The sequence below is a fragment of the Populus euphratica genome, unplaced genomic scaffold (genome assembly GCF_000495115.2).
Source record: "Populus euphratica unplaced genomic scaffold, PopEup_1.0 scaffold1159.1, whole genome shotgun sequence".
In the NCBI taxonomy this organism is placed as follows: Eukaryota; Viridiplantae; Streptophyta; class Magnoliopsida; order Malpighiales; family Salicaceae; genus Populus; species Populus euphratica.
Genome location: NW_011501011.1, coordinates 19,087 through 32,556, shown reverse-complemented (window position 1 = coordinate 32,556; position 13,470 = coordinate 19,087). Strand labels below are relative to the sequence as shown.

Here is a 13,470-nt window from a genome sequence, read left to right as displayed (position 1 = left end):
TCGTCGTCTGAGGTATTTATTTACTTGACCGGCCTCGTGCGTGACATGTTGGTTTGTGATGGGCAGAGTTTGAACGCAACCAAATTATGAACCGGTGGAGATCCGTAGGTCATTGGTCCAACCAGCCAAGGCAGATCCTGCTGATTATCCCATTTATTTTTATAATTTAGAAGTATTTTTAAAAAATTAAAAAAAATATTTTTTAATTAAAATTAATTTAATTTTTTATTTTTAAATTATTTTGATGGTACTAAAAATAATTTTTTAAAAATAAAAAATATTTTTTTAATACATTTATGTATAAAAAACACTTTAAAATATAATAACTACCACACTCTTAAACACCTGCTTTTAAGAATTTTTTAAAATTATTTTTAGATTGTTTTGATGTTTAAATAGTAAAAAATCATTTTGATATTCAAATAGTAAAAATAAATTTTAAAAAAATATTATGTTAATTAATTTCTAAATAAAAAATATTTTAAAAAATAATTATTACCATAATTTTAAACACAATTTATATATATTTACCAGCTTTAAAACTAGCTCTAGGCTAAAGATTAAATTTTAGGCTAAATTTTAATGTATATTATAATTTTATTATATCATAATTTTTTAAAGTAAAAGTTATAAAGATGCTCGTTTCATGAAATAAATTAAAAATATATGTATCCATAAATTGTGAAAGACTTTTTAATGTTAAGGAGGGATTTGTTTGCAATATACTATAAGTAGGATTTTAAATTAATTTTTAACAAAAAACAATTAATTACATTATGAATATATTTTCATATATTATAATTTTTAAAAAATATTTTTTATGTTGACCTGGATTCACTTATAAGATAGGCTTGATTCTCTTAGTTCTTTATTTTTTTATATTTTTTTAATTTTTTATATTTTAAAATAAAATTCTCTTTATATAAAATAATTACAATAATATTTTAAAAATTATTCGATGTGTTTTTCAAATAAGATCATCATGTTCATATTAATGATTATTTTATGAATAAATAAATACAACCAAATATGCAATGTCTTTTTAAGATAAATTACTCCATAATATTCAATGAGAATAAAATATATTTATTATTTTTTATTATAAAATTTTATATAATGTTCTCAAATTAGTTATTCTTTAAATGTTTTTTTTGTATAGTTGCATAAAAAATATCAAGATATTATTTTTTATTAAAACTTACTTTTAAAATTATGATAAATTTGTATTTAAGAAACCAAATTGTTAATAAAAAAGATATTTTTGTGTAAAAATAAAAAGAAATACATAAATAAGAAAAGAGAGTTTTGGCCATATAAATATTTTTTCTCTTGAATTGAAATTGTTTGAATTCTTATAAATATTTATTTTAGTTAATTTAAGTTGTTATTCAAATCATCATGTTGTTGATATATTAAAAAACACATGTTTTTTATTAATACCAGTATATATATAAGAAAGAAAGAAAGAAAGAAAGAGAATTTCAACTGAAAAAATATTTTTTTCTTTAAAGTTTAAATTATTTAATTTTTTACAAATGTTTATTTTATTTTCACAAAATTAAATAAAAAAAATTTTAAACATACCTCTTAATATAAAATGAGCACTAGTTAGTTCACTCGTGCTTCGTGCTTCGTCGTGGATTGTATAAAAAAATTATAAAATAAATAAATGTGTAAATGTTGATAATGTGTTTTCATACATCTAGAAGAATCTCAACTGTAAATTAAAAGGTTGATACTTTTGTTTAATAAAATTAATCAAGAATTATATATATCAATAAATATATAAAAAAGAAATTAATGATACTAATTAAATATCAAGTTGAAAAAAATAAATGATGGATGAATATTAATACATCTCATCTCATGTCTTAAGGAGCACTTCAAATTATTTTTTCAAACTATACATCAAAACAATTGTTTTTTTGCAAGAATAGCATTAATTTAAATCCATCAAAACAAAATTATTTTATACTATAATCCCTCCATTTCTTATCATATTTTTTTAAAAAAAAAAACTTTTCAAGACATGTTGTTTATTTGATAAAATCTGAAAGTAATTAGAATAAATATCAAAACAACATCTAATGATATAAATAATGATAAGAAATGCATCTCCTTAATTTTAAAATCATGTGAACACTTTTTATGACATCTTTTTATCACAATTGTTAAAATTCAATTTTTGACCCCTCTAAAAAAAATATTTCAACTAAAAAGTTAAACAAAAATATTTCAATCAAAAAGAGATATTTCAAAAAAATTAATTAGAAAAATACAATTATGGATGAAGAATGTTAAGAAATTGAGAGAAAATGGTTGAAACTAGCTAAAAATTAAAAATTGAAAAACTAAAGACTAATTTGAAAAATATGCCAAAATTGAGGAACTATTTTAATGTATTTAGAGATGAAAATAAAAGAAATATTGAGAAAGAGGTTGAAATTGGAAAAAAATAAAAGAATTAGACTACCAAGGAAAAAATGGCAAACTTGGAGGACTTATTTAAAAAGAAAAAACTTTTCTTTTAAGAAAATATGATGTATTAAAAAGATAAAAACAAAATCTTAAGTGAAATGACGCGTTTCAATTAAAAAAACCTAAAATGGCATCATTTTGTGCATGAACACAAAATAATCTCTTATTCTCTAACAAACATGTCTATAACTTTCATTTTATTTCCTTATTTTTTCCATTGTTTTTGCCTCACTTTGGCCATACTCTCTCTCCCTTCTTCCTACAAATATCAAACAACACGTCATTCTCCTTCCTTGCATATGTAGTCCATTTTTAATTAAAAAATTGCATGCTCTGACCTTCTAAAACCATTGAAAATTGTTGCAAAAAGACCAATAAAAACATGTTTGACTAAAGGGGCATAAACATGGTGAATGATTAAGATTAACTTAGGAAAATAATAGTCATAATCATTCCACCAAGAAAACATTCCAGAAGCTTCATACTCACCTATAAATATACGGGAAAGAAAAAAATAATGGGAGCCATTCTAGAGAGAAAATGCCAAGTTTAAAAGGGAAAGAGAAGAAAAAAGAGTTTGAGCTTAGAGAAGCTAGGGTAAATTAAGCCATTCGGTGGAAGAGGTGAAAGAAAATGAGGAAAAAAACCTAGAAAAAGAGAGAGAGAGAGAGAGAGAGTTTTTAGCTAAAAATAAAAGTGTTTTGAACCAGAAGGTATTAGAGGGTAAAATGAGAAAACAAGAAGAGAGAAAATAAGGCAAAAATAAAGACAAAGAGGAACCCGAAGTAGATCAAAAACCACACCACTAGCACACAACTATCTCTGTCACCACAAAAGCTCTTCCATCATCTATAAACAACTTTAAGGTGACTCAAGTCCTTATTTCTTCTTTTTTCTTCTTTTTTAGTAGGTTTTATGCATGGTTTGCTATTCAAAACATAAAATAATGCATATATATTCATGCATGGTGTTTAGTACTTAAAAATATATTTTTATATACTTAAAAGTGTATTTTTATTAAAGTTTTATATCATCATTTTGCACTTGAAGTATCAATAACTCTTTAACTAAAGCATGTTTTATAATAACATATCTAATAATATAAAATACCTTTAATTTATAGTAAATATTCATTTTAAATGCAGGCCTAACACATAAATGAAAGGATTGATTGATAAACTTAAGAATTGAAATTGAAAGGACAAAGAGATTGCCAAACTTAGAAAAGAGATGTCGATGTAATCCAAACCAGAACACTGTTTAGTAATTGGGTCATATCTGAAGCTATAGATCTCGGATTTAGGTCTACTTTATATGGATGGAAAGGTAAGACATAAGCCTATAACTTTCATATGGAGCTCAAGATTTTAAAAGGTCATTTTCAAGTTTAAATTATAGCAACAACAAAGAAGTCTAAATCTGTCCTCCACTAATTTAAAAAGGCTATAATGGACTTTGAGAGAATATCAAATAATGAAGAACAATCCTTGACTAATTTGATTCATATTTAAGAAGGTCTTACGGAAGAGTATCTAGATTACAAAAAGATTGGAATAAGAAGATTCAAATCTACTAGTTTTGACCTTTCATTAATGTTTTGGCCATAAATGGAGCTATAAAATGAATTTTAATGTGATTCAGGTTGATTTATAAAATAGACAACTATTAATTTCCAGTGATATATAATAAACCTTACAATTTATCAAGATAAGAGAGAACCATTCATTTGAAGTTAGGGTTCAATTCTGCCTACAAATTACAAAATTTGACTTTTGTCTTATTTTAATTAGTTAAGCTATTATTTATTTATCTTATAGTTTATTTTAGGGCCTATAACATTTAAATGTTTATTTGGGCTAGGTTTTATTTTATTGTTTTAGGTTTTTAATATGTTAAGATCTATTTATCAAGTTTGGATCTATAAAGTCAAATTAGGGTTAACTTTCTACTATGTAAACCAATTGTTAACATTATTTTTTAGTTTATGAAAGTCTGTCTAGCATTGTTACATGTTGTGAGCTTTGTTTCTCTTTGCGTGATTATATGATTCTTATATTAAGTTCTTGATTGAGCTTGCAAACTTTTTGAATGATTGATTACCTTTGTTGTTATTTATATTTTTCATTCATGTCTCGTTATACGTATACGGTGGGGGTAATTAATTGTATATAACTTTAGTTCTCTAAAGCAAAGTTCTTGTTAGGTCAAGTTGCAACCATTTCTTTAAATCTCAAATTAGCAATCTAGGAGACAATTTTGCATCATAAATAATCTAAAAATAAAATAAGAAATAGAGTTTTGATTAAAACTTAAATAAAAAATTAATGAAAAATAAAAAGCCAGGAGATGTCGGGCTTTATAATTTAGGCTCGTGCACCTAACCAGATACTTAGGAGCTTAGGTGTACCTAAGGTTGGAATCCTAAGCCCACATGTCCAGGCTGATTTTTTTATGGAACGGGCGATGTCAACTTTATATTTTTTTGTATTGGACAATAAGTAGTTCACTGTGGTAAATAACCTATTGTCCAACACCATAGAAGCTTTTTAAATTTTTTTTCCAACCATAAAATAACCTGTAATCTCTCTAAAAAATAATAACATGGTAAAAAAAATTAATGACCCCAATATACATTTCCCATCATTTTGATAGGAAAAACTCAACTTCATTGAATTCCTCTCAAGAATTCCAACTTATTAATACTAAGATCACTTAATATCAACATTCAATAATTTTCTCATTTCTCAGCTTTTGTGTTTTACTGGCTTTAAATATTGACATTCAATAACCTTTTTATTTTAAAATTTTTATCAGTGATTTTCTCTTTCATCTTTTAAGTTAAGGAAATGAAAAATAAATAAAATGAATTTTTTAACCAAAATATAAAAATTTCAAACTAAAATGACCAAAACTAAAATTATAAAAATCTTATAAGTTATTTTTCTCGTAATATCACTGGATGATAACAATTATAAAACTTCATTGAACTCATCTCAAGAATTCCAACTCATTAATACTAAGATTATTTAATATCGACATTTAATAATTTTCTCACTTCTCAGTTTTTGTGTTTTAGTGGCTTCGAATATCAACATTTAACAACTTTTTTAATTTTAAATTTTTATCAGCAATTTTCTCTTTTATCTTTTAAGTAAAGAAAATAAAAAATAAATAAAGTGAATTTTTAAACCAAAATATAAAAATTTCTAACTAAAAACCAAAACTAAATTTATAAAAATCCTATAAGTTATTTTGCTTGTAATATCACTATATGATAACAATTAAAAAAAAAACCCTTCTAATTATCCCTATTAGCAATTTTTATCTTTTCATTTTGCTTTTGCGAGTAATAAAATTAAAAGTAAAATTAAATATTATTCCAATATTAAGATTTTTTTTAGATCAATATTATTTTATGGAAAATAAATTAAAAGCAGTTAATTTATTGATAAATATAATATAAAAATAAATTAAAAATATTTTTTTAATAAACAAAAGTATAAAAGGACAAACCATTGTGATTTGCCTAGGCTCTCCAGTGAAACCAATAGCTCTTTTAGATTTTTGTTTTTATTTAATTTAACTAGCTAATGCTAGAAAGCGAGAGTGAAAACTCAAACCCAAACAAATTCTCTCTACCTCTCCGAAAGCGAGAAAGGAAAAAAAAAAATGAAGGCGGCATTGCTACAAGTATTCGCTCTGTTACTCGTAATCTCATCTCTTCACGCATTCCAATCCGATGAGCTAGACGAAGAGTTCGGCCTCGAGGGAGGGAATCTTCAACCTCAAGAACAAATCCCTGATCCGGTCGTACCCACCAGATCAACTCCCAATCGAGTGAAGTATTCGGATTCAGATTCGGACTCAAAGATCCAAATAACCCTTGAACACGCCTTTGGCGACTCCGATTTCTTCCCTGCTGCTACCTTCTCTGCGCGCCTCAAAACGTGGAGTCACGGTGGTCAGGTTTGCTCTTCTTCTTCTTTCCATATTTAATTTTCAAGATCTCGGGAATTCTGAAGCCGAAATCCATTGCTTAACTGATGCAGACACTAACAAAGCTGCGGTTTTCAAGAAATTCTTTTACGGAGGTGGATAAACAGAAATTCCAAGTAATCCCAACATCTTTGTAATATTCTTGATGTTTTTGATTTCGCAGCTTGCAAGTTAGTTTGATTTTTCTTTTATATTTTATTTTGCAGAAATTGCTGGAAGACGATGAGTTTTACAGGATAAGATTGCCTTCCAATGTTTTGAACCCTCCTGGAAAGGATTTTGTCCTATCATCTGTCAGAGCTGTAAGTTGCCCAAAATTATTATTATTTTTCTTCTTTTTAAAGCTTTTTGGATGATATTGTAATTATTTGTACTCTTTGTGATTGCTTGCTTGAATATGAAAGATGAGCTGACACTTTAGCTTATTATTTCCTCCCTTTTCGTGTTTTTTCAAATTACTAATTTCTATTTTAATAACAAACCCCCTTTTATTGGACTGGTTGTCCTAGATCGTTAGGCATATCAGGTGAGCGCTTTTATGAATAATCAATCCTCTATTATTGTTGCTCATGCCATTAAATTGTGAAACACTCAATCTTTAGCAGAGGACTATATTTAATTGTGAAACACTCAATCTTTAGCAGAGGACTATATTTAATTGTGAAACACTCAATCTTTAGCAGAGGACTATATTTAATTGTGAAACACTCAATCTTTAGCAGAGGACTATATTTAATTGTGAAACACTCAATCTTTAGCAGAGGACTATATTTAATGGTTACTATATTGTCTTTCTCAAATACTTTTCTTACAAAAAGCATGAGTCATGTCTATTTCAGTATCTCTGGATTTAAGGCTTGTGGGCCCTAGAACCAGCCTTCAACTTACATTAAAAGAAAAGGAAGGAAATGTGAAAAGAATTCAAGGCTCTGTTCTAATTACTTCACATTGCTTTGGTTTTGCCCAGAACTGTTTGTTTTTCCTCTTGTTGGTCTCTGCCTCTCTCCCCTCCCTAGCATGCTGAATTTGATTGTTGTTCTTTTTTCTTTCCTGTAGTTGTTGTTCTTGCTGATATCACAGCTTTGGGTTTAGACCTTTGGACATCTTAAACGCACTCTATACCGAGTTTTCAAGTCATATCTTCCTCTATTGCCTGAGTTTCCTTTTTTCATGATTTTGTTAAGTTCGTATCTAACCCACAAAAGCTGTATCTCTCTCTCCGTAAACCCATGGCAGCTTTTTTAATACTTTCCTTGACACAAGTTCTAATTTCGAAAACATTTTGTTTTTTGCTGTTCGTTGCGCATCTTGAAAGAAACTGAAGGGTCTTGTTTCTGGAACAATCTCAAATTTGCCATCTTCCCCTCTTTGCATGTAAGTAAAACCAAATGGATATGTGTCGCTAAAACCCCAAAAGTCAGATAAAAGGGAAAAACAAGAAAATAACATTAAAGCAATGTATGCTTCTTTATTCATGTATGTTTGTCTAGTTCTGCAAAAGGCATTTTGCCTCATTGGGTCTAGAACCTTTTCAAGGCTACTGGCTTGGGATATAGAGATATACAGCCCCAAGAGTTTTCTTTAGTCATCAACTGCTTTCTTCAATACTCTCTAATGGTTAGCTATTCTTAGTTTTATCTTTTTTCTATCATTCTTTTGTCTTCATATGCTGGAAATAGTACCACTAAATCGTGCTGTTTGGCTTGCAATAGACATTTTTCCTTGACTGAATAAGTTATAAAGAATTAGTTTTATAGAAGCAATGCTTTTAGATGCATCCTTTAAACCTTTCCTTTCCTTTTTTTGGTGATTTCATTTGTTCTCAAGATGGGGATATTTGATTTTTTGTATGATTTTGAATTCATGAAATGTTATTTGCTTATCCATGCTATTCGCTAGTGAAGCTCAAATCTTATGTAGTAATGAAAAAAAAAAGCCTATGCTTTGGACTTGAGATTACCAAAGTTTTTTGTAGCGTGAAATTGTAAATTTGAAAATTCAAATAAAAAATAGACGATTCTTCTCTTTGCAGTGCTATAGGTGTATGTTAGTAAGGCATAATGGAACACTTTGTACCAAGACTCTAAATGCTTCTGAAGGTCCAATTAATGAACCAATTCATCTAACCTCATATAAGCTGAAATCTCGAAACATTACATGAATCCTCATTTTCAATTATGTGCTATCTAATGCTGCGTTGTGAAATTCTTGGCAATTAAATCCTGAGCATATCTAGCATCAATTTTTTTCACATTAAATTTAAAATTTCAAATCCTAGGTTTAACGACTTGGGAAGGGTTCTAGAGGTGGCTATAGACGCGGCACCACATTATCATATATCTATGTATATGATACTCACCCCATATTTTGCACACCTTTGTTTATGTGTTTCTCTTGTCTAATGATTATTGCATATGGAAATTCCAATTCAATATAGCTCTAACCCTCATTATTCTTCAACTACAGAGATGTCTTCCACGGGATGGCTTGGATGAGCACTTTTTCATACACATGGTAATCTTCAGCTCCCTGATTAATGATTCAAGCCTGCCTTTTCTCTTCAGGAGTTTGTTCTGTTACATGTTTCACATTTGAAGTAAATATGGGTTTACACACACTAAATCTTTCTCAAACATTTTTCTCTTCAAGAGCTTTTTCTATGACATGTTTCTTTTGAAGTAAATATGTATTTTCATGCATTAAATCTTTCTTAATCAGTGTTGGACACTGTAATCCTTTGTTTTTGCTCTCAGTCTTCGATGATGAATATACACCTGTGCTTGCGCATGATCTTATTGTGCACCGAAATGGAACTAGAGAGTCAGTGACCTTCGCCTACGATCCTATCTGACTAGAGTGAATGTGATATTGGACTATGCTTTAATTTAAATAGGTCAAACCATGCTACTTTTTCAATATATTTAACACATTGAATTTTTACTCGTCATTAGTGACTTGGCACAGCCTTTCTTACTAATCTATCAACTCAGGTAACAGTAGATTTCTGATTCTTATAAATGGTAATTAATTTTAAGGAGCTTAAGAAAATAAATTGTTCGTTAAAAACAATTTAATTTCTCAATCAAACAAAATCATATTGCATGAGAATGAGATAATTTAATAGTTCACTGAAGCTATTGTTTTAAAAATGTCTTAGGTTTCATGCCTCTCATATGTTGGTGCATGTATATGATCATGTGCATGGTATGAGATATGATTAGTGAGCCGCTTTTACTCCAATAGAAAAGTGGAATGGCTGTCTGCTTTCTGAGCATTTTTGCTATTTTGGCTGAGATTCATTGTTTGTCTTGAGTTGAAAGCTAGGGTTTTTAAGCATCAAACATTGTCCATGAATTTTTTTGCAAGGTAGAATGACACTTTTGGTTCCTTTCTTTAGTTGCTACTGTCTCTGATTAGATTTCTTTTTTAGTTTGGTTTCATTCTTCCAGTGGTGCTCTTAGGCTCTAAGGGAGATATGCTACACTGTTATAAGAATGTTTACCTTTAAGTACTTTCATCCCCCCTTTTCTCTTTTTATAAAATTAGTTTCTATCGTGAAAAATAAGCAGGTAAAGTTAGTCTTTGATTAAATTTGAGTACTTAAAAAGAAAACCTAATCAAGGGATTTTCAATTTACTAATTCTCCTTTCATGATGATGTGAGCATATGAGGTAAATGTGGTGTATGTGGGAATATGCTATGTATATCTTGTTACTGCCCTATCTAAAACCAGGGCTATAAAAACATACTTCAATTATCATAATAAAAGGGAATATTTTTTCTCTGCAATGTACAAGTGCATTTCATAAACAGAAAGGTGTTATTTTTCATCTTTTGTTGCAGGAAGGTGTTAATATCTTGGCTGTCAGTTATGGTTCCCCTGGGGCATGTCCCTACCCAAGGCAATTGAAACTTGTAAGTTAGAATTTCTTTTTCCTTTTTCTGTAGAGTTTCTTACTGTACCAAAGCAAACTACAAGAACTAATTTGCTCACATAGACAGAGGACTTTACTGAGACCATAATTTGAGCATCAGGATTGTTTTTAGAACTGGAAGCATATAGTTGAAGGGAAAGTTTGTAGCTTTCCTCCTTTTTCCTCCTAATTGAGCCCTTTTCTATTCGAGAATTATACTACTATTACTAAATATCTGAAACACCTACATATAGTTGAAATGTTGACCTCCTGGCCATACGACTTGTTGCAGCTGCATTCTCAAATTTCTTGATTACGGAATTAGGCCCTGTTTTGGTGGCTTCTTTCTACAGAGATCTTGGTAGATGCTTGATGATTTGTGTCATAGCCTACCAAGTATCCCATGATGAGTACCCAAAGCATGCTCCTTCCCTGCCAAAACACTAGTTAATTTTTTACTTTTCTCCTCTAAGATGTACATTGGGACAGCCTCAGTATATTTGTCACTGCCCTCCTCTTAGCATTTTTTTGAGTCCTTGTGTGCTGAGAAGTCATATGCTCGCCAAGCATTCCATTCATAGTGGATCACATTTTTCATGTTATTTTGTCCCAATGAGAAATTTCCTTAATCACATTGACAAGGAACTAGTGTTGTCAAAAGGCACTCAGGCTCTCGCTTAAGTGCTATAGGCGAGGCCACAACACCTTTATCGGCGAGGCCACAACACCTTTATTAGCCTCAGGTGATGAATTTCAATGAAACGCTGCCTAGGCGAGCACTTAATGCCTCGGGCATGGCACCTTTTTGCACCTTTCACATTGGACAACACTGTTACTACTTTAAATTATCTTATTTTGTTTTAAGGGTGAAAAATATAACTTTATATGACTGTTATGGTATTTTATATTATCTTTTGATTTTCTACTGATCTAATATATTATCTTTTGTATTATATATATATATATATATATATTAGATTTATATATTATAATATAATGTCATACACATGTTTTTTGCGCTTAGGCATGCACCTAGAACCTTGGGCATTTTACAGGCTTGGTGCCTTTTAGCGCCTTTTGCCTTTGACTACACTGCAAGAAACCTCTGGAATATATGAGGATTGATGGAGGTTTTGAGGGCATATTTAAGTTTTTCCAGTTGCACAATTTCTCATACAGATGTTTGTGTCCTTTCTGTTGTAGCCTGCAAAGTGGTCATTCAACTCTCATACGGTTCTGCCGAATACCGAGCAGGCACCAAGGTAAAATTAAGTATTTGCATATTTTTCTTTGCACTTTGTGTTTCTGCGACATGTCTCATGTTGGGGCAAACACTGTTTTTTGTGTGGTATTTTTTGAAGCGAGTCTTGAAAGATGCAAGGAGAATTTGCTTTTGGTGTGCTTTGTTTGCTATTTATCACCATGTTATAGCAATCAACTTTCCAGATTGTAAAGCTAATAAGAGTTTTCTTTTTAACTTATACTGTGGTTCAAAACACTTAATTACAAAATGATCAGAAAAGAAATAGTATATCAGCCAAAACTGTTCGTGTACCCTTGTGACTAATTTTATTTCGAGTAAATTCTACTTATTATGGCGCAGTCCTAAAATTTTTGTTGTTAGTAGTATAAAAGAAACAAAAATACAAGGTTACCAAGGGATATGAGACCACCCACTGTTTGTGTAAATTGCTTTCCTTGTTTTTGCATTTGTTGTTTATATTTGCTTTGCCCATTATCTCAAAATGCAGTTGTTATTATTTCTCTGTATATACTTTCTGCAGAACTCCAATATTTGCTGAAGATTTGCCAGGAGAACAAGGAGAGGGTGTAGACGTACCACCACCAGAAAGGTCCTTCTGGGCTAAATATGTAAGTATTCTGCTAGTTTATTGTTTTTTGGACACTGTAAATTTTTATACGGAAGCTCAGTCATGGTATGAAAGAAGAAAATTTTAACCTATGGAGGTTCATTTTCTCAGTGGATGTACTTGATCCCTCTTGGACTCATAGTGATGAATGCCATGACCCAAGCGATGAACATGCCTGAGGAACAAGCTACTGGCCAATCGGGTGCTCAGCCAGCTGCAGCAATCCAGCGTGGGCCCAGTCCTGCTGTGAGAAGACGATGATGGGGTTAAATTGTCCTTCCAACAGGCATGCGTTCAATAGCCCAATACCAGTGGAACTCATGATGAGATTTTAGATTTGCATCTCTTGCATGGGGACTGCAAGCTTTGTAAATTTTCTAGTCACCGATTCTTATTTTCCATTTGAATCCATGTTGTACTTTAGGAAATTAAACGTAATTGCCATGCAGGGAAGGCGTAGAAATTACTCGTAGATCACATTGTCAAATTTTATGGTTGATTTCAACATTTTATTTTGCAAACGATCCAATCACATACAGAGCTCGTTTCTACTGCATTATTATTTGTTGCCCAAATGATTTTAACATCTTCTGGCATGCATTAGGTTTTTGTCCGAAATAACCGAATCAAGGGAGGGTCGTTTTGGATGCAATGACTTGTTTATGCTATCGAAAATCTCTTCTCAGGAAGGGACAGTAGAGATTTCTTCTTCTTTTTGCATTTAACATTTCTCCTTGTGACATCCCAGTGATTTAGCACATGTTCATGGTAGCAAAATTGTTGCTAGAAAGGGTATTTCATGCATGGAGTCGAAATGGTCTGTGGGGGAATAGAATGGGGCAAATACAGGTCTTTCATATTTTGGGAAGGTGAGAGGCACAACCAGTTATGGCTCCTCTACTTGTCAGGATCAAATTTCTAGTCTTTCCTGTTTCCCCGTTATTGATGAATTATTGCGTTTATATTTAAAAAACTGTAATCATGATATTCAATTTTATTTTACTTTATCATTACTGTCACAATATAATTTTTTCAAAAACAAATTGGTTCGTGTTATATTTTTTCTAATTTAAAAGTGTTTTAAATTATATATATATAAAATTTATGATATATATAAAATTTCTTCAACCTATTGATTTAGGCCTTAGATTAACCCGTTGAGTTAATTTAGGTTTTACAACAATATATATTTTTTAATTCTTGCTCTAAAT

The 13,470-nt window shown here is 30.2% G+C and overlaps 1 protein-coding gene across 1 annotated transcript; it reads left to right on the top strand.

The window, feature by feature from the left end:
- The first annotated feature begins 6,064 nt into the window (after positions 1-6,064).
- LOC105117048 (ER membrane protein complex subunit-like protein) lies at positions 6,065-12,843 on the top strand. Its single transcript, XM_011014583.1, has 8 exons — positions 6,065-6,444; positions 6,528-6,590; positions 6,681-6,776; positions 8,941-8,988; positions 10,318-10,389; positions 11,592-11,650; positions 12,173-12,260; positions 12,371-12,843. Exons 1-8 carry the CDS (start codon positions 6,148-6,150, stop codon positions 12,518-12,520), a joined length of 873 nt encoding a protein of 290 aa, XP_011012885.1. The 5' UTR covers positions 6,065-6,147; the 3' UTR covers positions 12,521-12,843.
- Positions 12,844-13,470: the final 627 nt, after the last annotated feature.

Coding starts and splice junctions, on each gene's coding strand:
- LOC105117048 (XM_011014583.1), top strand. CDS start 6,148: ATGAAGGCGGCATTGCTACAAGTATTCGCTCTGTTACTCGTAATCTCA. Junction 6,445..6,527: donor CGTGGAGTCACGGTGGTCAG/GTTTGCTCTTCT, acceptor TAACTGATGCAG/ACACTAACAAAGCTGCGGTT. Junction 10,390..11,591: donor ACCCAAGGCAATTGAAACTT/GTAAGTTAGAAT, acceptor TTTCTGTTGTAG/CCTGCAAAGTGGTCATTCAA.